The following is a 24,193-nucleotide window of genomic DNA, read 5'->3' as shown; positions in this document are numbered from 1 at the left end:
AGACTACATGGGCTTATTTTCCTTCACAAAATACAAAGAGAAATAAAGCCCTTTTAGCCCCGTAGAAAAACTCAGCTATAATTTGTTAACAAAATTCTTGATCCAATATTTCACCAAAAATTGAAGAGTTAAAGCAACAAATTCTCTAAACATATATATACCAAAAAATATGGGTAAAAGTTCATATATGCAATTAGTGAACGAATAAAAACAATTTGCTAAGATATCAAGGTTATACAAAATTATATTTCATAAGAGGTAAAATAAAAAATAAAAAATCACGCTTTAGAGTTTATCTAAACGTACATGAGCAAAAATGTAAAGATTAATTTTGCTAATTTTATCGATATATGAAATAATGAAGGACTACTAAGGTCATTAAGAAATTATGATTCGTTAACGACTACAACAAAACTGATGTCAGGATAGATGAAAGAAAAATAAGAAAGAGACCATAATAAGGTTATTGAGGGCCAAATTTGCTACTATTTCATAAACTTTAGGTATGAATTTGTTAAAACCTATCGATCAACTAACAGATGGGGTAATTGAAATGATTATGCGAACCTCAGGGAGTGGAGATTCATATATGAATTTGTTAGTAAACCTAACGATCAACTAACTTATGAAGGGAAAATTTGTACATAAATGAAAATCTCAGGAGGTGTTGGTGAAATATTCCATAATTTCATCATTTGTCTTTTCTTTCTTTTTTTAATAATTTTTTATCATTAAAAACGCCTTAACAGGCAATTTCATCATTTGTTGACTAGTCAGAAGTAGTCAGAACATTGCAAGTTCAGTTAACCAATCCAATTTGATCCAAATGTCCAAAACCAATCATTACTTTATTCTGTGATTCTCTCTCACTGTTTTATGGAGTACGTATTCAATTTCCCCTCCCCAAGACTACTTTAACCCATAAGACTCCACCACAACACCACCCACATCCGTTGGCGTGACGCTGTATGATTGGTGGTTACAAACTAAAAGTCTAGGTCCACAACAATTTACTAGTGTGTGTGTGGACTTCATATGTTTGGGTTGGGGGGGTGGGTGGGTGGGTTGGTTGTGGATGGTATTATGTTTAAATTGTTGTGAATGTAGCATTATTGGGTTGCTAAACAATTTCGAGGTGATTTTTTTTTTTATACCAATCATGTAGTGCCACGAAAGTTAGTGTTGCGGTGAAATATTATGTCATAGATTATTAGTACAATAAATATATAATCACATACAAATACACAATCATTTACAATAGGGGTAGATTCCGCCCAAAATAGGCACCTTCAATGTATGTGGGCCCACTCCTATCATGAGTGAGTGTGTTGAAGTGTTCGTGTGTAGCAGTAGTATTTGTTGTTATTGTTAGAGAAAAGAAATGATATTGGTACTTCAAAAATTGATGCATACATTCCAAAAAACAAAAAAAATGGCCTTGGTATTATACTGATGTTAGAATGCTTGCATTAATTTTAAGAGTGCTAATATAATTTCCCAATTGTTATTGTTATTGTTTTATCCTTGTCCCAGAAAACAAGCATCATCACAACACGTAACACAAGGCTCCGTTTGGCTCTTCCACATGTCTTTGCGCCACCGCAGATTATGAAAATCCTTTTTCTTTATTTTTTTTGGCCTCCGATGAAAACAAAGACTAAACCCATCTCCAATGGCTTACTTTCCTCATGGGGTTGACCCGATTATCGTGGTTTTAGGCCTCTGAGATCTCCACAATCCTCGTCCTTCTTCTTCTTCTTCTGAGCCACAAAATCAGGTCAGCTTCTCTCTCTCTCTCTCTCTGTGAGTTGTTTGATTGACAATTTTTGGCGGGATTTTTTGTTTTTTGATCGGCATTTTTAGCGGGACATTGTGCCCTTGTGGAAACCCATTTGCGGGATTCCGGTTTGAGTGTGCTTGCATGAACATAATTTGTTGGTGAATAGGGCCCAAGTGAACTAATTGCGAAACTTAGGATTTTGTGGTGGTTGATGATTCATTTATGTCTTGTGGTAGTCTTGATCGTCTGGCCTTATGCATACATGTTTACTTCGAATTTGGTATACGTATAATGCAAGTGTTGGGGAGTAGCCGATAAAAAAAATAAAGTGTTGGTTTATTTATTTATTTTGTAAATCAATTATTTGGACCAATTTACGGGCACCTCGAATAATCCTAATCCTGGGGCCTGCCCTCGAATAATCCTAATCCTGGGGCCAATCTGACCTCCATAAGCAGAGGCCCAATTAAAGCCGTGTATAGACTCGACCCACAATAGTTGATAGCATCTAGCAAGTTTACCTGAGACCTAGGAGGGAGCAAAACTTGCTTATTTGTCAACAGAATAAAAATAAATTATATGGCACAAAGAATTAATTGGTCAGTTGAATATTTGAGAGAAAAAAGCTGTAGTCTCGTCTAATTTGGGTTCTCGGTATATGGAATTTCTTGACCTACGCATGAAGGAAAAAAACTTAAGTAACTGACCAAACCCTTGGGTTAAGCTTGGACCCAATCCAATGGGGCAAGTTAATGGAAGGATTCATTTGGCTACTTTTTTTTGTGGTGAGTCAAAACAACAGTGAACACTCTGGTGTAGCTCTGATCGGATATGGGCTCAGGAAGTGTTGCTCGCCCTGATGTGCTCAAAGAACACCCACTGTTAGTGCCTAACTGGTCGGAGGTGACCGGGAGGCACTCCGATGGTTAAGTGATTGGAGGAGGAGGAGATGCAACAAAGGGTTCAGAAGTGAACGGCGTACTTCTTTGGGTTTATCATTGTACGTTATATAGAGCTCCAATACTTGCCTTCCAAGGATGCACGTACTCGGCACCCACTGTAATCGCTTTGGCTGACGTCACTCGTGAGTTGTGATGTAAGGGGCAAGACGGTTAAGTGAACCACTGCACTGCGCATGGGCAAGCTGCCTTCCAAAAATCACGCAGGTCATACCGAACGGATCTGGGTCGGACTCGGTTAGTTCAAGCCATTCAGATATGATGCCTGTGTAACGAAGATGGGATGCTGGGCACCCGATCTGAATAGGAGGATCTGAGTCAAATGCCTGTATGGCCCACTGATTCAGCATTACCCAGGTGACTGAGCCATTGATGGCTCAGGGCACTACAGGCCTCTTCGGACCTTATTTTTCGGGCCAGTACATTTTTTCTTGTCTTTTGTGACAAGTGTGAGTAATGTCACAACTTAGTTTGTAGTTATTGGGTATTGATTCAACTTTGACTGTGGAGGGTGGATTTTAATGTAGCATCTCAATGTCCTTAAAGACTCACCTCTATGCTATATTTGGCTTCCATGAAGACATCGGACGAGAAATTTCGGACCTTATTCATTTGTTTTTTGCTTTCCGTGGGCAAAAAAATCCAAATCCATTAGTAAAACTGGGAAATTCGATGAGTTCTCCAGTCTCCACAATTAGATTGATCTTCAGTCCTTATACTTGCTTTATAATTGGAGTGGCTGTGCATGAGTGGCTTGTGTTTATGCAACAACGTCGTTATATTAACCTCCTCTTCTTCATTTAGCTATTCAATTTTCTTTGAACGCTTACAGAATTAAGACAGGCTTAGGAGTTACCTTGCATGCATCTTTATGAGTTTTGCATCTTGGATTTCCAAAAGCATGATCAGTTGAAAGAAAGCATCTTGTTTTGGGGAACTTGAATTCTAGTTGTTGAGAACATGAACCCTGTTGTGGATGACCACATTTCTGTAAGGATGTTGTTTGATTTACTTTGGAACTACAGAAGTTTGGGAAGTTGCAAGATAAAAACGGACAAAGAACGAAAAGACATAAAATGATTCAAATGATAAATATTCACGCGAGAGTTAAAGTTGAATCAGCAACAGATTTTGTGGTAGTAAAACCACCAGCCCAATTGGATAGGGTGGAAATTGTAAAATTATACTTCTGCTATTGGCGCGAAGGGTTCCAATTGCCTCAATGAGTGCGCACGCGGTTGTTTCACTAATTCTACGCCCACATACAATATTTGTGGCACGTCGGAATGTCAATATCTTCTTAAAGTTTTTAAAGAGAGGTGTAACTTACTTTGTCTCAGCAATCCTCCTCCCTTGTGGCCCCTTGCAGGTCAAAGTTCAACACAAATGTGTTCTGCTCATGAGCTAAGTTAAATGAGCGGGTACGATCGTTGGGTGCGGATACGTGTCATGTAGGATTAATCTAACTCTCATATCAAGATCACGGGATCATGATAAAATTCTTCACGTTTTTAAGGTTCTCAATATATTTTTCACGGTAAATGGTGCTTCCAAGGTGTCATAGAGCATTTCATGCCTGTTAGGATACCTTTTTTTCCCTCTTTTTGCTGCATAGCTTAATTGCTGAACTCGGATTTCCAGAAATGCTTTCTAGGTGAATTGCTAATCAAAATGTCACACACGCATCCCTTACCCAAGCGTTGAGTGTCGAACACTGGTACATTACATTTAGGTTAGAAGGGTCTATCTAACACAGTTAATAAGTAATTGTGTTTGATTGCCATAAGGGACTAAAGGAGGTGGTAAGCATTGAATGCAAGACCGCCAAGATGTGTTGGTTTTTGTCAAGATGTTGAACTTTTAACAACCAAAGCATCAACCCACTTCAAAGCTTGAGCTATTTTAGAACATTTGCTTTTTCCTTTGTTCTTAAGTTAACGGCCATATTCCGTTCTTCCAAAAGGTTTTTTGACCTCTTTTGCGAACTCTTATCATATTTTTCATTGTTTATTTACTTTTTTTCTACCTCTTTCGGTTAACAACGCGATTGAACTGGGTCACCTCGTCTAGAGGAAGAATGAAAGCAGAATTTGTCATAGGCCCATGTTGCAATCCTGAGATTGTACGACGAATCTAGATTTTTTTTCACCACAATATACGCAGTCAAAAGTGTTTCGTGAACACTATGAAACGTGGTGTGCGTCATCTTCATTCTTCTCTTCATGGGTGTAGGTATAGATATGCCTTCATCTTAGAGGGGTATGGTACTTTTTAGTTTTATCTGCTTATTCATTAGTTTGATTGGATAGTACTTTCTTCAGACTACCAAGCGTGTCACCCTTCAGAAGACTTCTTTCCAAACTATGAGTGCAGATTCAAAGGTATCCACTTCAAATGGCTGTGACAACCCTTTGATGTCCGAAGGACAGCAGGAAAAGGTGTAAAAGATATTATATGCTTCTATATGCTGCTCCACTTTCACAATGCAAAAATGTTATTATCTGATGAAAAAAGAAATCTTATTCAGCTTGAAATTCTTCAATTCTGCAGATTAATGAGATCAGAAGATTGCTCGGGCCATTGCCCGAGAAGCTGTCAATTTATTGTTCTGATGCAACAATCTCTAGGTACTTAAGGGCGCGGAACTGGAATGTAAAGAAAGCAACCAAAATGATAAAAGAAACGTTGAGATGGAGATCGGAATACAAGCCAGAGGCGATTAGATGGGTAACCATCTACTTCACTGTTTGACTTTTGTTCCCTGTAACTTTAAATCCTGATCCATGAATCCTTTATCCTGCATTTGGCTCCTGCTACACTGGGCATGCACTGTTACTTCCTGTGACTAGGGCTATTATTCTGGTTGTAGTTCTAGCCTTCTAGGCTTATCTCCTCCTATTGGTACTTGTGTAAAACATTTATGGTCCGGTTTGAGATGGCCCAGCTGGCAAAAGTTAGGTCTGGAAGTACTCAATCTCAATGTGCCCTAGACCTGCAGTTCATAGAACGTGGATCGTACCTTTAGTCACACAGTACGCCTGCTGCGCGAATTGTCGAACTTATGAAGCTCGAATAAGGACGTAATTTGCAGACTGGTGTTTGGGAGTTCGCAAATACATTTTCTGGCTTTAGCGGATTGGCGACTTGGTCCAATCCTGGCAACACATGTATGTAGTCTCAGTGCGCTACATTCAGCAGGAACCCGAACAACTACAAAAAAATAACCAAAGAGAGTAAATCCCCACCAACCAAGCCTTGGACCACTGAACTAAGTTGTTTCTTTACTAATATGGTTACAGGTCACCTACTTCATACATATGGATAAAAAACTTTGGTGGCAAATATTTTGGTTACCAAAAAAATATGCAAGTAACATTGATAAATTGCGTAACCAATATAAAAAAACATAACTAACCAAAAATTGAGTAACTATTTTGGAGTTTACAAAATTCGCCCTCTTCGTAACTTCGTCCAAAAAAAAAAAAGAAGCGGTACTAATACCATAAAATTGCATAGCTAGTGAGCCAAATATGCATACCATACACAAAAAACAGGCATACCAGGTACCAAAGATATGCGGATAATCCTCCAAAACTATTTGTACCATATACTTCCAAGTTACACCCTTGCGTAACTAACCAGAAAAATGCGTAATATATTATTTTTGCATTACATACACTGAAAAAGTACGTAAACTATCACAAAAATCATGAATTGAAATCTTAAAATCTACAAGCTGAACTTTGTAAGGCAAATACCAAAAGAGCGAGAGAGCCTATTGAAGTAGAGAATTGATTGAAAAATACATGTTCTTATGGATCATCTGGATCTCAATTCTGTTCTGCCAGTTCAGTCTGGACAACGAGAAAGTCGTGAATTTTGTCTTCTCCCTATTACTTATATGAACCCCAAAACTTTTTATGTACTGAAATATTTAAGTGTATGATATTATTGAATTTATATACTATACACGCTCTCACTCTCATGAATTTTAAGAATGACACTTTCGCGCTCTCGTACTCGCACTCGCACCCGCTCTGTGTGACTTAGATCATACCTGTATGAGGATCGGGATCTAGAGTGAGACATGCCACATGGCATAAATTGTGGTATGATAGGAGTTGGTAAACAAAATTGAATTTACTTCTTGAAAGTGATAGACATTCAAGAAATTTAACTATTATATATGCCAAAAAACATTTATATTGGCACAATTACCTGTTTTTTAAACATTTTTGTTTCTATAACTCCCTCTTGCATTGACATGCTCAAGATACCTTTCTGTATTTAAGATACTTTGGTACTCTCTTATTTTGTAGGATGAGATTGCTTCTGAGGCAGAAACAGGAAAAATTTACAGGTCAAATTATGCAGACAAGCATGGGAGAACAGTTCTCGTCATGAGACCTGGTTGCCAGGTTTTCATCTGATAGTTGCTCCTGTTTATGTGTGCATAAGTTATATTGCACCTAACTTGTTAGTTAGCTTGAATGACGAAATTGTCCTTTGATCCTCAGCAAATTTTTCGATAAATGGCCTTTTGCATTTCTTTGATTAGTTGGATAAGACATGGGATAGACTATAATCTGTGGGAGTCGCATTTCTGTCGTTCGGATACAACTTACATACTAACTGGGATACTAATCCGACATAATAATATGTGATATAAAACACTTGGGGGAGGTGGCATTAGTCCTTGAGATTACTTATGGGATTGCATTTCTCGTCAATATTAGTCCTACCAATTAAACATGGCCTTTGAAGTCCAAAAGTAGTAAGATTATATCAATCAGGCTGCTACTCTAAGGGAGATATCAATGCATATTCTGCATTCGTTTCTAATAGAGGTGATCTACTGCTGTTTTTTAAGATTCATGTTCTTAAAAAGATAACTACTATGCCTCTTATTAAGTTTGAGTTTGACTGCAGAACTCCAAGTCAGTAAAAGGACAAATTAGGTACTTGGTGTATTGCATGGAGAATGCTGTTATTAATCTGCCACGACACCAGGAAGAGATGGACTGGCTGATTGACTTCAAGGGTTGCAGCTTGTCAAATTTCTCAATCAAGGCAACACGGGAAACAGCTCATGTTTTGCAAGAACACTATCCTGAGAGGCTGGGTGTTGCGATATTATATAACCCGCCCAAGTTCTTCGAACCATTCTGGACGGTACACCCCTATTGGCTTTTTCGGGTTTTCTCTTACTGCTGTACCATATGATCTTTTGATATATGATATATGATAATAATATGTGTTCCATAATACCTAGTGCAAAATGGACTAAATGAAAAACAAATACAAATGGACTGTGGAATGAAAGTAGGGGTGTCAAATGGGCGGGTTTGGGTTAAATTGGGTAAGTTGTAAGTGGGTTGGGTCTTTAATGGGTTATTGACCCATTTAGACCCATTAATTATGAGTTCAATTACTCATACCCGACCCGACTCATTTATTTAAAATCAAACCCGCCCCGCCCACTAACCCAATTACAGTTTTACTTTACTTTTTTTTTTGTTTTGTTCTTTTTTGTTTATCTTAGATAAAAATGTGAAATTCAGATATACCAATAATAATTTTATAAAGCACACGAAAAGATTGAGTGACTTATTTTTTTGTTCTTATTCAAATTTTTTTTGCATTTGTTTGTTTTACGTCAAACTTTTGTGACTTATTGATTCGTCTCAACGAGAGAAATTAGAAAAGGAAATTTTTTTTTATTGAAACTCAATTTTTTGAATAAAGACAAACTTTTTTTACTTATCTGTCTTTTTTAAAAAATTTATTAGTTTCGATCAAATTAACAAATACGGAGTAGGATTTTTTTTTAATAAAGAAAAAAAAACTAAAAGAATTCCTCGTAGGGAAAAAGTGATGAGAGAGAGAGTGTGTATTTGTCCTACCTGATGCCTTCCCATTTTATAGGAAATTCGGAATAGCTCAGGGGTTACCACCTGTGCTGTTTTGGACGCGTGTACTGTGTGACGGACGGACTTTTTGTTAGGGATCAGAAGTTTGCTCTAAGTTTGATGATTTTTTGATGGGTAATGTTTATGACCCATTGGGCATTTAAGTTAACCAAAATGAGACCCAATTAAGACCCAATAATAAATGGGTTTGAACCCATTCTAACCCAACTAATAAATGGGTTGGGTTGGGTTTATTTTTTAATAGGTGGGTTTGGGTTTCTTAATGGGTATGGGTTCAATTTGCCACCCTTAAATGAAAGCAAACATATTAGACTGACAGTTGATCGGACATCTTGTAGTCCTAGAATTGATATTGCAAGTTGATAATGTTCGAAATAGAGAGGGAATGTGCTACTGTGAAATAGGAAGTTCGGAACATTGTAGATAATTTATGCTCTATATAATAATATAGGGATTTTGCATTTCTGGTAAATTTCAGTCTGTGCTTTGAACACATATAACTAGAAAACGTAGAGTATTTAGTTTTAAGTGAAACAGACAAAATAGATGTATCAATGAAATTTTTAAACCCATATTAACCATCTATTGGCACTTGGCAGTTTTTAAGAGGGGAATCCATGACAATCGCATCCTAGAAAACCTCCGCTCTACTCTGCGGATGGGTTTTCTTGTTATCAAAAGATAAAACTCTGTCGTGTTCAGTAACATCTCGGAAATTTTCCCTCACACTTGGGGAAGTCAAATCAATCATATGATCTAATATTCTTTACAGAAGAAATTTGGAGGGTTTTTGAAGCTTGGAGAATGACTTTATCAATATGATTACGATAGCTGGTTGCATACAATTCGGTTTGGAAACTGTTCATGACAAAATGCTTCCAATAAGAATATGATACGATGAGTACTATCAAATCATCTTACTTTGTTGCTAATTCTCTGTCCCTAATGACAGAAATTGGTTTGTGTAGAAATCGAAGATTTTATTTCTTCTCGGAGCTTTTTTATTGGCTTGCTTTCAACTTTCGATGATTGTTATGATTGCAGGTGGTAAAACCTTTTTTAGAACCCAAGACTGCCGACAAAGTAAAATTTGTTTACTCAGATGATCCTAAAACCCTGAAAATAATGGACAACCTATTCGACATGGACCAGCTCGAGTCTACCTTTGGCGGTAAAAATAAAGCAGATTTCGACATCAATAAGTATGCCGAGAGGATGAGAGAAGATGATAAGAAGATGCCATTATTTTGGGTGACAGGGAATGCTTCCGAAGTCTCCCATCAACCATCCGTCACAACTGCCGCTTCTTTGGACCCCGCAAAGCTCGAGTTGGATTCAGATGGATCAAATGAGAAAGTGGAAAAATCTTCATCTTATGAAGGTGATGCGGAGGAAAACTACCCAGATGATAATCTGGCCGCGAAAACTAGTATTAGCAGCATTGCCGTTGCCGAAGTTAAAGTTGTATAGATTACAAGCTACAACAAACCACGTACTGAAAATGTCAAAATTCAGTCAACTCACGCTCTCCAGAAGAGCTAATAACGCTTCCCGGACACTTGGGAGTCACCAAAGTATGAGTCTATACACTTGCTCGCAAATATTGGATCGTCGAAGACCTGATTCCATTTCTAAATGAACTCATTGAACTGCGACCTGTATGATTTAGTCTTGCTGACTGGTAGTGGAGTCGAAATTGCAAGATCCCATTTCCATTGTTCATTGACATTCTGAACTCTTGTTTTCTGGGCAATAAAAAGGGCAGTAAGTTTCGCTTTCATGTTGAAAGGTTCTATACTTGTACTTTTACCATGTTAAAATGGCGTTATAGCAGAAGGGATATTTCTTTTTTACTGATGTGAGTTGTTTTGAATTTCACTCGGATTAGGGTAATTGCAGGCGCGTCCGATACTGCTAGGTCCAAACCTTTTTTGTTGTGTTACAAAAATGCTAAGGACACATACATTTGCACACATATTTTGCACATACACTTTTATGGGACCCACATCGGGTCTCACCAATATGATCCGAACCGCTCATTATTTTTAAAATAATGTTTTAAGAGTTTCTGTAAAAAATCAACTCGATAGGATATCGGTAAAGGCTTTTTCAGAAATCGCAGTGCGAATCAGATTGTTTCACCTTATGATTTCTGAAAAAGCCCTTACTATCTCCTATCGAGTTGATTTTTTACAGGAACTCTTAAAAAATTATTTTAAAAATAATGAGCGGTTCGGATCATATTGGTGGGACCCGAGGTGGGCCCCATAAAAGTGTATGTGCAAGATATGTGCAAAAGTGTATGTGCAAGTAGCATGACTGTGTTTGTTATTAGCCGGTTCTTTTTACCCGCTTCGTTTAATGTTTTTCGTTATCTGATTCTTATTTGGAGGGCTGTGGGGTTGAGCCGAACCACGTACCCGCTAAGCCAAACCATTTGCGATGGATTTGAAGCGAACTGATGGAAGATTCACGTCTTCCATTCTCATGCTTGGTTGGCTTAGCTTTCTTGATTTCATGGTAGTGTACTTCAATACTTTCAAAGGAAAATTATACTCCCTCCGTCCCTTTTTTAGAGTCTAGTATTCTATTTTGGGTTGTCCCTTAATAAGTGTCTATTTTGTAAAGTTAGTGGGTAAAAGTTGGTGCATTGCTTATTTTGTCCCTAAAAGTAAATTCCATTTTGAAAAGTTAGTAAGTAAAAATGTAATGATGATGGATAAGTAAGAAAAGTAGATGAAAAAGTTGATGTAAAAGGTATAATGATGATGTTTTAATAAATTGGAGTTACGAAGCAGGACACTTAAAAAGGGACAGAGGGAGTACTACTTTTTACCTCACATTGGTGCTTGACTGCAAACGAATACAAGCTGCACGTTAGAGCTCGAGTTTTAAGCTCGTTTATTAACAAACCAAGCTCGAGCCAGTTATATCTCGGCTCGGCTTGTTTATAGGAACTTATTTAGTAAACAAACCGAGCTTGAAAGCCTTGATATAAATGAGCTGAGCTCGAGCTTGATTATTATATCAAATGAGCTGAGCTCGAGCTTGATTATTCAAATGAATCGATCATCTATAGGCACAGAAACTTGACGAGCAGATGTCAAGCGTCCCATCGATGTGATTCGTTCAAACTTTCGCTCATGGCGCTACCAATGATGCATAACTCGATGAACATGACAAAATGAACGGTTCCTGTGTCACTTTTTCTAGTCCGAGATTTATTTTTTTGAACTAAAACTTTTTTAGACCGAGATGAGACCCATATTTGGGGCACAACAGGGCCTGATATGCACTTTCTACGGAGGGTTTCTATCGACAAATGTATTCATGTGGCCGTAGTCAAGCAAATATCCGACCAGATGGCCACGAAGTAGTATCGACAAATTCAATTTCCTCAACGCATTCAAACCACTCTGTCTTTTACAATACATTTTAAGTTTTGAACCAAGTTTGGTAGCTGGTGCAGAATATACCTTGCTTATTGCCCCACTATAACATATTGCCATCACCTACCCTACAATACTTGGGCCAAAGATGTGCAAACCGCAAACTTCAGCCCTATTGAATTCACAGGAATTCGACACACTAAATCTAAATGACACTCTTATCTCTTCTTAGAAGAACCGGTATGAGGCTTAATTAACAACACAAAAAGAACAATACAACAGAGCAGTTGCCGGCTTTCTAGCACTACCGTGAAATGCACAACACTTTTGAATCATGCCATTGCGTTAGCAGCTATGCGGCCTGAATATGGCACAGATAGACATGTAGATAATCGGAAATACAACAGAAGGTATGATCCTGCAAAATCATGAGAGGTGGGAGGGTAATAAGAATGAGCAGGGAGATCAGAAGGCAGAAGCAGAAGAAAAACAGTTAATTCTCATACCTGATTGATGCCATCACTCAAACATATCATCTAACTTCTGCCTGTACTTTGCCAATCTCTGCAATTGTTTGGAGATAGGAAAAAAGATTGGTGTCCGAAATATCAAGTAGAACTGTAGAACAGCAATAAGGACAAATATTTGTCCATATAGAACATTCCTTCCATCAATGGCGGAGGGAAGCTAGCTCCCACAGGCAAATAGACAACAGAGAACTTTTCTCCCTTTCTTTTCTTTTGACATGTAATTGCGCAGAATTGTGCAGAGCTATAGATAATTATTCAGGATAAAGAAAGGGTTATAGAAGAAGCTTTTCGTCACAAAAGATTCAAATAACATCTTTTATGAGTATTTTACGCCACGGAACATTAGTTTTGGTACAGCGTAAGCTGTTAAGTTCGCTGGAAAATTTTCTTTCTTACCTTCATAAAATTATTCAGTAAAAATAAATAAAAGGAGAATAGTTGAAGAAACTTTTTATCACAAAAGATCCAAATAACATCTTTTATGGTTATTTTATGCTACATAACATTAGTTTTGGTGCAGCATAAGCTGTTAAGTTTGCTGGAAATTTTTCTTTTTAAACTGAATCTATGACTCATTGCTAAGACCTAATTCATTTACCACTATATGTAAATTTTAAGCCACTTCAAAAGACATTTAGTGGACCGTGAGCAGATGCAATTGGATAGTACTCCATCGCAAATGCTAGCTATTGGTTAAGGGGTGCCCTTACGGCCAGGGACACACACCCTGCCATCCTAAAAGCTCTCCTATTATGTTACTGAGGTAGAACTCAACCTAAAAGCTAGCCACTTCTATACCGCACATTACTTCTTTATCAACAATGTTGGACGTACCCTTTATGACACAAACAGTTGTTCTACCTTAACATATCTGAAAATTGCATTTGCTGGTCAAGGATGATAGGAGAAAGCAGATTACAGAAACACCAACTGTACATACCTCAAAAAGTTTCACAAATGACTTTCTCATCTTTATCCTTTTCACGAAAACCATGGGCCATCAAGGAATTGCCCAAAACTAAAGAAAGACTCATATTCATCTATCTATATGGACTCGGGTACAAGTAAAGCGTGCAGGCTCGTGTGCAAGTGTCAGACCTTCCTAAACTCTAAACTGAGATCTTAGGTTACTACGCTATCTGTCCACAGTTAGGTATACAAATTGGGGGCACACTTATAGCTATTACAAAATACATAGCACTCTCGACAATGGTGTTGTAAATAATTGAGAAATGCGCTTGAAATTAAATGGCATTCAAGAAACTGTGAATTGCATTTCCCATCCACATGGAAGGTTTAAAATGTTTCCTTTTCAGTTAATGTGAGAGCAAGTTTCATAAAAATCAGAGGATTGAAGTGTCTAAATTGGGTACGCGTGCAGACACATATCCCACTCCCTCACTTAAGCGCAAATGAGTACTTCATTTAGAGGATAAGATGTAACATAGATTTTCATGGACCAGAGCACATATGCCTTGGAGTATGTAAGTAATCTAAAAGAAATAAATGCCAACGTGAAGGCTACCACAATCAGAGCAAGTTAAAAGACAACCTGGAGAAAAGTTTCAAACCTTGGTGTAGGCATAAACCCCTGCCTCGGTAGGTCCAGCAGGGCTTCCCCTTCTGATAAACTTTCCTTCTTGTGATATGTAAAGCATAGGTATTCCAGTTGATAGTTCCAAGCTAATAACCTGGTACCAACAAAAAATAACAAGAATAAATTCAGCAGGCCATAAACAAACCAGAAACCGATACGAGGGGTTGATACTGTGGTAAGAATAAAGTCTCACCTCCTCGGAGGTTAACTTGTCGAGGTACATAATGATGGACCTCAATGAGTTCCCATGGGCGGCTATCATTACATTCTTTCCAGATAGAAGTTGGGGTTCAATCTGCAACAGATATGTTTGAGATATGAATTGCTGGGTGAATAAGAGGAAAGCTAGACAATATAACAAAACCCATAAAACACCCTCTTTGATGGTTGTTCCCAAAAGCAGTTTACCAAACCAGTTTTTTAATATAATAACAAACACACTAGTCGACCAAACAAGTTTGTTGTGCTCTTTGGATAACAACAAGAAGAAATAAAATACAAAAACTAACCAAATAATGCTACTATTCTCACATGTTCTTTAAAATAAGCCACAGCTCTCTGAGCGCACATTTCCAAACTCTCGCCATTGGGCGGAGGTATGTCGTAGCTACGGCGCCACTCGTGTACTTGTTCCTTTCCATATCTATCTGCTGTTTCCTGCTTGTTAAGACCTTGTAGTTCACCATACCTAAAAAGAAGAAAAGTGTGTGTCACTGCAGGGAAATGTATAATTGGAAAGAAGGTAAGAGGAGTAACCCCAAAAGAGAAACAGAGAAACCATTACATTCTTTCATTCAATTGCCAAGCTGTGACAACTGGAATACATTGCTTGTTGGTTTCTTCACTGAAAATTTGACTCCATGATTTCGCCTGTTCGCTTTCATTATGCATAATGATGGGCACCTGCGGGAAGATTGATAGTTGTGAAAAGATTCTATGGAACATGTTCGTGTTTTCTAAGGGATTGAAAATCTAAACATAGAATTCTTCTCTCTTTGTTTTATCATTTCTCATAAAGTTATGCAAACCAAATCGGTTCTGAAAGGGAGGAAAAGTTCTACAGTAGATACAGGTATTCACCAGTTTCAAGGGACAAATTCCACTGGATTGTAAGCATGTTTAGGATACAAATGGGCTCAAATCGGTTTCTTCATTTTGATTTCTTCACCATGGATTTTTAGCATCAACTAGAATATAGCGTAAGGCAAAAGTATAACCTACAGAGCCTTTCCAAGATATGGGATATCCACAAAAGAAGAAAAGGAAAAAGTTTTCGGTGCCTACAAGATTTTTCAACATGTTACCTTCTTGCGACGGTGTTGAGTCATGGCAAGCATAGCCGTCATCTGTGCACGAATAAGTGCAGAAGTATGGATAACGTCAATAGGTATATTGCTGATTCTCTTACCAGCTTCAATTGCCTCTTCAACACCCTTGGTGGTTAAGGGGACATCTACACAACCAGTAAACAAGTTCTTTTCGTTCCATAAAGACTCGCCATGGCGAATCAGGATCAGTGCCGCTTCCTCTGAAAAGGAAACAGAGCAAAAATTAGAACTCACTTCACTGTACACATGAAAACGAAATAGAAGGGTTAGAATTTGAGAGCAAGTCAAACCTATGTTACATGGAGGTGTCGAGTGTGGTTACAAATATAGGGGGTGTTGAACCTCTAACTGAAGCCAAGACGAATCCTGTTTTTCATTCTTAATATATTTTGTGGGATCAAATTGTGTTCCCTACAGCTATTGTGTCAAAAAAGAAACTCAAACCATGACAATAATCACAACAAACTGACACAATCACAAAAATAAACACACTGACATAGCAAGTGTCCAATGAAAGTATAAAACACACATCTCACATCCTTGTTTGGGTGCCGAGTGTATGGCACCGATACTATTTTGAGAAGTCCATGTAACATTGGCTCAAAAAACTTGGTTATCCTTACTCCCAAAGAAATAAAATCACTTCGTGAAATTATGGAACTCATGTTACTTGATTTCTTTGAAGAGTCAATGGTGGTGTCATTTGACAGGGATGAAGCTTGGTTGAGTACTGAAAACTGAGAAGAGGAGGCCTGAGCAACAATACACTTCCTCCCACTAGAGCGATAACTTCCTGTTCTCAAGATCCCGATATCAACTCTAAAACCATTTGAAATCAATCGTAGTGATTGTTTTCCATTCTCCCGCCGAAAGCCATAGTTGATGAAATATCCATGGGACAGAAGAGTCCCAGTGGCTTGTTGAAATGCAGTAGCAGCCATTCTGAAAATCAATGAAATCCTAAGAGTCAGTTGATCAAGAGCCAAAGATGGATAGATTTGATATCTAAATGTAGATAACTATCTGTAGAATAAATTCAAATTTTCTTGTATTTTTTACTGGAAATAGAGATGTAGTTTAAATCTAGATTGTTATGCTCTCGCCTCACGCACTCTTCATTTTTCTCTTGCTAATCAAACATGTGAAAGAGTTAAATCTCTCTATCACTTTCTATCATTCTCTTGCTAATCAAAGAGAGACTACATAATTATAGATGCATACCTATCAGCCAAATGGGTAGCGCCTATTTTGTGAACACGCGAAGAGACAATGGTAAATACTACAGTGCTTCAAAAAAGAATCTAAAGAAAAAAGAATCATAGTCAACACAAAGTGAGCTCACAGATACAATGAACATGTTAAGTTTCCAAACCGGAAAGGAAGAAGGAAATAATCAAAAGAAAAAAGGCAAAGCAAAGTGGGAAAATGCCAAAAAGAAAAAGGAATAGAGCAATGCTAGGAACACTAACTTTAAAATACAACTTAGGACACAACTGCGTCCAAAACCGTTCAATGCACATGAGCCCGCATACGCCAAACGGCTCCAAACAGTTGTGTTCCTGGACTGTTTGAAAGGAATAAAAGCAAGGAACTGAAAGTACTGTACATGAAACGAGCTTATAATCACATAATTCCGGTTTCATGCCTCCATAACTAGAAATGGGTAATCCCTCAAAAATTGAATGCTACCCAACTCAATGCCCACAAAGATAAAACTCGAGTAGTAGAACTGTAGAAGTCAACCACCTAATAGAATCTAAAAACCATGTTTTCCACATCAAACCCACAATGTCTAATACTCAAATTGCTAGAAGAGGAGGAGGAGAGAGGTTGAATAATCACAATTCACAGGCAATCAAGTGCAACCCATCAACTAATTTTGCTCCTAGAGCAATGACATATCTCAAACGGATTTTTATCACCAATTTATCTCACCCCTTGTTTGGACTTTGTACTTGGTTTCCATGTTTTGGAGAATCTTTTTTTATAGTAACGGCATAGAAACCACTTAGAAAAACAAAACATTAGCAATGTCTTTCTTGTTGCGGTGAGATTGGACACAGGATTAGTCGAGGTGCATATAAGCTGGTCCGGACACCTGAGTTATCAAAAAACGTCTTCTTTGTTTTCCATCCATTTTTCTTGGCAACCAAACAAGGTCTAACTCCTAAAATGGTGAGAGAAAAAGCTTAATTGAAATTTAACATCATAAATTAGATCCAACTCCATTAACATTTCTGTTTCCAACACTTGCATACATCCACAAAAAAAGTCTTACAAATGCACATGCATAATCACAAGATCAGACAGAAAACTAATCAAATAAGTTGTCAAGAACATAAAAAATTAATCAAACCCATTTGCATAACCTGATCAAGAACATAAAAAAAAAAAAAAATTAAGCAAACCCACTTACATAAACTTGATCAAGATTAATCAAACCCACTTACATAAACTGACTAAAGAACGAAAATCTTCAATGCGTGAAGTAAAAATAAAAACAAACGCAATTATAGATATATATATATATATATGTATATATATATATATATATAGAGAGAGAGAGAGAGAGAGAGAGAGAGAGAGAGAGAGAGAGAGAGAGAGAGAGATTTCAGTACCTTGGCTTATAGGAGAGAGAGAGGGAGAGAGAGAGAGAGAGAGAGAGAGAGATTTCAGTACCTTGGCTTATAGGGGAATTGATGCTTGACGGAAAAACCAAGGGCCTGACCAAAATGCAAGCTTTGCTTCTTCTCGGGGGAAAACGATTTTATTCCGAGAGAAGTTGACGAGATTACTATTCCTCCTACTGGTATTTATGATTGTGATGGAGATTACAGTCGTGACATGTATTTGACAACGAAATTCAGAGAGAGAGGGAGAGATACAGGGTTGTCTGCGAGATGGGTCTAAGGGGCTCCTCCAAGCAGCGTTCTGGGTGCGTGCTGTGCACCTATGCACAGCTATGCACAGAACGTGTGCCGCGCACCCAATATGGGGCCCACTCTGAGTCCAAATATTTGATCTAAATCGTTCATTTTGTTCGTCTTGTTGAGTATGCAGTATACGTGAAAATTTAAATTTATCAAACATTGGTAACTATGTTTTCAAAATGCATTTTTCTTCAAAAACGAAACTGCTGCAGGTGAATTTTTTTCAAAACTGTAATTTAAATGAGTCCTATTGAATAATTATCGTTGCCTGATCAAACTAAATTTTTACGTGGACAACATACACAACATGACGAACAAAATGAACGATTCAGATTAAATATTGGGATCCGAAATGGGCTCCATAGTGGCTGCATCAACCAAGATAGTTTGATGTTTTTTGACAAGGTAATAACAGCACTAAAGATAGGTACACTACCTTTTTACACTATATAGTTACACTACATCTTATGTGGAACTTATTTTGAGTTCCAAAAAAATTTAAAAAAATTCCGATAAATTTTAAAATATTGTTTTATGGGGTCCTATAAAAAATTAGCTCCAATGAATGTCAGTAAGTACTGCTTTTGGATCCATAGGGGTGAACTTGCTTAATTGTGCAATTTTGGCACTACGAATCTAGAAATAATACTTACCAATATCCGTTGAAGCTAATTTTTTACAAAGCCCTATAAAATAATATTTTAGAATTTATGAATATTTTTCTAGATTTTTTTAAAACCTGAAATGAGCTCCACATAAAATATAGTGTAACTATGTAGTGTATGTAGCATCTCTTTAAGAAGAGTATCGTTTTCCGAATACTCCGTATATTCGCAGGTGTTATTAGAAGAGTTGTGTAATTGTCGCCCCGGGATGGTTACCGAATAGGGTTCAATTTTTTTGAAAAAGAGGACAATTTAATCCAATACTCTGCGAGAATTCTCACAGCGAGGATGATGCGAGGATTTTCATGAGATTCGAATAGTTCATTTTGACAATCAATAGTCCAGATTAAAAACAAGCTTTGTTAAAACGTTCAACACCAAACCAATTAGCAAAGAGTGAAGAGGTCGTCCAAGCTTATATACTAGTTTGGGATGAGATAATTAATAAATGTGGGACAATTTCTAACACTCCTCCTCACGTGCGACTCCTGACTCGCACGTGAAGAGGTTAACAAAGGATTCGGAACATACGGATCGCAATGAAACAAAGTGCAACTATGACACAAACAAAGGGAAAAAGCCTCCGAAAATCTAGATCTGATACCATGTTAAATTCTGGAAGTTCTTCAATTTGTACCTCTACATGCATCCGGACTACATGTAAAGGAGAGTGTTAGACTTAATCCCACGTCACGCATCTAAACCACCTAAACTTGGTTAATAAAATCTAGAGGCTACTCCACCTATTGCCAATTGATTTTAAGTTGGAACTCTCCAAGAAATCTAACAAACTCTTCCGGGGGAAAATTGACTCTTTTCTAACTCTTTTCTGAAAAAATTCATTTTCAATCCGGATCATTGATTACTGAGACGGACGGTCTGAAAAAAACCCCTCACACCATTCTCATAGAGAGAATCCTCGTAAAGGATAATAATAATTGAACATTTGGAACGTATAGACAAAAGGGATAAAGTGGCCATTGGCCAAGAGACCTTAGGCTAAACGTCGATATTGGGAAGAAAGTACATTAGATATACAAATCCTTGATATGGAGATCACTGCCTTGCGTTCTTGTGACGAAAGATCCTACCTATGATAGAATCTCTACATATTTGACTATTAGAGATATTATTGTAGAAATCTTTGAATGACTTAGAGAACTAATGGACATGTTCGACATACATTATACATATAAGCATATAAATTCAGCGTTGATCAAGTCTCATCAATCGTGTTGGAGGCTTTGCGCAGTGGTCGATCCAGTTGATCGAGCTATTGCGTCAAGTGTTTTTGTTTCTTAAGACCTAAGCCCTCTTATGTACCCAAAAAAAAAAACTCACTCAAACTTGACCCTGGCGCGTTTGCTAAATGTTGTTATTACTATTAGATAAAATATTGTATTTTTTTTCTCTAAATAAATCAAATTAGAACGAAAAAGATTTAACAGATTCATGAGCGAGCTATAAACAAGTGTTTGCGGAACTCAATCCCGGCCGTCCAAAAGTGTTTTGGACAGTCCGAATTTTAAAAAAAATTATTCGCATGAATAGTTAATTAAAATCCGGACCATTGATTTCCAAAATAGACGGCTGAGATTGCTCAGCTCCATAAATAAGTTTCTCTCAAAACCCAATGGCTACTTTTGGATTCTCTTCGTAATTTAAAGTATGAAATAAACACCAAACAAATGTATAGGAGTATTAAAATTTGTACACCACCTAACGCCTACCACAACCAAAGTCTCCAAACAAACAAAACCAACAGCTCTTCAAAGTCTTGAATTGGGCACCACCTACCTACCGCAACCTTCCACCCCATGTGATTATTTCTGCCTCCCATGCAAGAACAGTTACGTCGACCAACAAATGCACAACCACATCCCCCACCAAACTCTGTTAACACATGCAATGATTTGAGTCCAAATATTCCTCTTTCTATCGAACATACAAGATAGAAAAGTCCAAATGTGCTTTTAACTTTGAAGGTCCGCGAAAAGTTATACAAACATGCTAAATGTTGCTATATATAAACTCTTGTTGGGTCAGTCCGTACGAGGCTTTTCCCCAGTTTTGATCTGGCATCCTTCTGGTTGATGGTCGAATATGTCTTTTAATTAATAATCAATCAAGATTCGCTTAAATTTGTCCGGACATCATGAATAATCCATGAAAAAGGTTTGGAATTTATTGACTTTAGCCAAATTAAAATAATTGCTTCACAAATCATTGTGACATCAAGCTCATGATATTTGTTTCTTATTTAATTTTCATACCATAAAAAAAAATTGTATTTGAAGTAAGCTAATCAACAACGAGTAGCTACACACCCAGGGGTTGCCCCAGTGGTACGGGCAATTGACTGACTTTGGGAGTACTCCCCTTGGTCAGGAGTTCGATTCCCCACCGGGTGAGTACCCTGATAGTAAGTGGGGCGCCGTGACTGGTATGGCCGCGCTAGTTCCCCCGAGGTTTGGGTTGCGCAGTCGAGTCCAATTGTGACTCGGCTATAGAGCTGTTCCTCGATTAGGGGTGTTCAAGAAAACCGCCCAAACTATAAAACCAGTCCAAACTGTCCTATTTGGTCTGGTTCTGCGGTTCTACGGTCAGGTTATGGTTCCAAAAAAATAAGAACCGTTAGTTTTGGTTCGGTTACTGATTCTCAATTAATGAACCGTGTTTAGAACCGAACCAGACCGTTTAAAACTAAGATAAATATAGCAATACATATGTGTGCAATTAAATATGTATTTGAATTTGGAAGGTTAATCTTTTTCTTGCTAAACTTAATTTATTCAGAGATGAAATCTCATTTGTTAGGAAAACTTTTATTTTCTTCCTTCCTTTTCTATTCCAGCAGATTATCTTCCTATTTCTTTAATTTTATAAGTTCATATTTTGTGAATAAGTGTTTGGATGCTTATTGGATAGAACCGAACCAAAACTGGACCGGTCTTGTGGTTTGGTTCTGATTAGGTTCCATGCATATATTGGTTAGGTTCTGGTTCCTAATTTTCTAGAACCGTTTGAAATGGTCCAGCTACTGGTTTTCTAAAGAACCGGACCAATCCGGACCATGTACACCCCTATCCTTGATTATTTAAAAAAAAAAAAAACAACGAGTACCTGGTGATTTTCTACTATATATTCTGATCTGTTCAAGGCTTTAACTTATCTCGGTTTCCAAAGTCATATTGGTTTGCCTGCATTGCGTATGATTGACCTTTTTTCCCTTCTTTTTGGTATATACAAGAACATATATTTTCGACAAGGGAAGAAAATTGATTCTTAGCTTAGTTTTGAGTTTGTCCCACATATCGTTGTGTTCGTCTTCGTATAGAGATTAACATCGAACACTAGGTTGACTAAAATCAATTAACGGTGAATGAGAAATTGCCCATAAAAGTGTCAATATAAGCATTGGTAAATGAGGGGTAAAAAAGTCTTAATCCCACATTGATGTGGCAACTAAGAATGACCCCAAGTTGGACATTGCCTGAGCCCTTTGGGGCACTTGAGTTTTGTAGGAGGAGAGGGCATGAAAAAAGTGGGCCTTGGCCCATTTATCGCGAGTGCTGTCTATCCGTCTGAACCGAGTCTGGTCATTAGATTAAATGGGCCCAGCCCAATTAAGATTTTGCAATAGGTTTTAGAAGCAGCTTCCTAAAATCACGAGCTTTTTTTAGGTTTTAAGGCCGAAAATTTGATTTTTGATTCTTTACCAATCTAATCTAACAATTATCCCTTGGTCAAGGACAAAATCGACTAATTCATACAACCATGGTGGAGCCGCCCCTAGTGGAGCCCACATCAATTTGTGTTGGAAAAAACCATGGAGGTAATAATTTCCCCTTGATTCACTTTTATTCCATACTTGGATCAGAATTTGGTCGACATATAGATAAGGTCGAAGGATTTAACCGCTCCTTTTCCCTTTTCTTTCACTCCACAATTCCTTTTTTTTTTTTTTTAAATAGCGAAAGAAATTTTATTAATCTTTAAAACGGAGTATACTGGGTTGGCAAGGAGGCCATCGACAATCACTTTGCCATCCTAACCCCAAGAGAAAGAAAGTTGGCGAGAGACCAACACAACCAAAGGAAAACAAATACAGAATCAGTTCTCCAAACAAAGAAAACCTGAAATTGCATTGTTTTCCCTTCATTTTTTTGCCCAGCAAAAGAAGAGATTTATCTCTTTGTCCCTAGGGTCCTCTCCATCAGGGAAGGCAAAACCCTACTCTCCAAAAAACCACAAATAACAAGAAAGAAATGTTGCGGATCAAAAAACAACAAAGAAATGTTTATCGAGGATCAAAAAAACAAGTTTATCATCTTCTTATCTTTAGGTTTTTGGTCTCAGGTTCGACTTCCACCCTCAAACTAACAATTCCTGTAGCGCACATATGGAGCTTTGTCCTGGTTTTAACTAGACCCCGGCTAGTGAACAGTGCAATTGGTATCCCAAAATTACTTGGGGCAATGAGTCGGATACCGAGTTATAAGCAAAACAAAACACAAGATAATACCTCAATGTTACATGGAGATGTAATCGCAACAGCATCACTCAATTAATAATCACAAGAGAACCCAACATACCACCTGCCTGATAGGACTCAAACTCAACCCTTCAACAAGATAGAACTCTACGATCCATAACCATCAATTAAGCACCAACAGTGAAGCCCAAGAAAAGTTGGCACATACTGATATACTAAATGTTAAAATGCGAAAGTAATTGAACATGAGGCAAATCGACAAAAATTTGATCTGTTCAGCTAGCTAGCCAGCCAAAACCTAAATCGACAAAAATTTGGGCAATTGGCATCTTTCAAGTTTGCTTTATGACTTCAAAAAGTCTAGGAACACACCTTTAGAATACAACTCTGGACACAACTGCGTCCGGAACCGTCAGATGTATGTGGATCTGCACATCTAACCGTTCCGCGGACACGGTTGTGTCCAGAGTGGTGTTCTAAAGGTATGTTTGTACCATTGCTCTTGTGATTTAGTCCTCCTAATCTTTCTAATTAAGCCCCTCCAACAATTCTGGATAAAATAACCAGGCCCAACTAGTGGAAAAATCACA

General features: G+C 37.7%; 2 protein-coding genes across 5 annotated transcripts; one reads left to right on the top strand and one right to left on the bottom strand.

The window, feature by feature from the left end:
- The first annotated feature begins 1,549 nt into the window (after positions 1-1,549).
- Positions 1,550-10,449, top strand: LOC131332128 (uncharacterized). 2 transcript variants are annotated; one of them, XM_058366206.1, is made up of 6 exons: positions 1,550-1,777; positions 5,061-5,177; positions 5,290-5,466; positions 7,059-7,157; positions 7,669-7,911; positions 9,714-10,449. In XM_058366206.1, the coding sequence occupies exons 2-6, from the start codon at positions 5,103-5,105 to the stop codon at positions 10,137-10,139; spliced, it is 1,020 nt and encodes a 339-aa protein (XP_058222189.1). In that variant the 5' UTR covers positions 1,550-1,777; positions 5,061-5,102; the 3' UTR covers positions 10,140-10,449. The 2 variants fall into 2 exon arrangements, with proteins under 2 accessions (XP_058222189.1, XP_058222190.1); XM_058366207.1 differs by having other exon boundaries at positions 5,049-5,177.
- A 1,594-nt stretch (positions 10,450-12,043) lies between these two features.
- Positions 12,044-18,408, bottom strand: LOC131332127 (2,3-bisphosphoglycerate-dependent phosphoglycerate mutase 1-like). 3 transcript variants are annotated; one of them, XM_058366205.1, is made up of 9 exons: positions 18,193-18,408; positions 16,184-16,455; positions 15,490-15,713; positions 14,970-15,088; positions 14,717-14,873; positions 14,379-14,480; positions 14,160-14,279; positions 12,565-12,622; positions 12,044-12,476 (listed from the first exon to the last, which is right to left on the bottom strand). In XM_058366205.1, the coding sequence occupies exons 2-8, from the start codon at positions 16,452-16,454 to the stop codon at positions 12,578-12,580; spliced, it is 1,038 nt and encodes a 345-aa protein (XP_058222188.1). In that variant the 5' UTR covers position 16,455; positions 18,193-18,408; the 3' UTR covers positions 12,044-12,476; positions 12,565-12,577. The 3 variants fall into 3 exon arrangements, with proteins under 3 accessions (XP_058222188.1, XP_058222186.1, XP_058222187.1); XM_058366203.1 differs by lacking the exon at positions 18,193-18,408 and adding an exon at positions 18,132-18,153; XM_058366204.1 differs by lacking the exon at positions 18,193-18,408 and adding an exon at positions 16,735-16,837.
- Positions 18,409-24,193: the final 5,785 nt, after the last annotated feature.

Source organism: Rhododendron vialii, chromosome 7a (genome assembly GCF_030253575.1).
Source record: "Rhododendron vialii isolate Sample 1 chromosome 7a, ASM3025357v1".
NCBI lineage: Eukaryota > Viridiplantae > Streptophyta > Magnoliopsida > Ericales > Ericaceae > Rhododendron > Rhododendron vialii.
The sequence above is the reverse complement of the archived record's forward strand: the minus strand, read 5'-3'. Positions and strand labels throughout refer to the sequence as shown.

Coding starts and splice junctions, on each gene's coding strand:
- LOC131332127 (XM_058366205.1), bottom strand. CDS start 16,454: ATGGCTGCTACTGCATTTCAACAAGCCACTGGGACTCTTCTGTCCCAT. Junction 15,714..16,183: donor TGACTCTTCAAAGAAATCAA/GTAACATGAGTT, acceptor TTTCCTTTTCAG/AGGAAGCGGCACTGATCCTG. Junction 12,623..14,159: donor GGGTTTATGCCTACACCAAG/GTTTGAAACTTT, acceptor AAACAATTGCAG/AGATTGGCAAAGTACAGGCA.
- LOC131332128 (XM_058366206.1), top strand. CDS start 5,103: ATGAGTGCAGATTCAAAGGTATCCACTTCAAATGGCTGTGACAACCCT. Junction 5,178..5,289: donor CCGAAGGACAGCAGGAAAAG/GTGTAAAAGATA, acceptor TCAATTCTGCAG/ATTAATGAGATCAGAAGATT. Junction 7,912..9,713: donor TCTTCGAACCATTCTGGACG/GTACACCCCTAT, acceptor TTATGATTGCAG/GTGGTAAAACCTTTTTTAGA.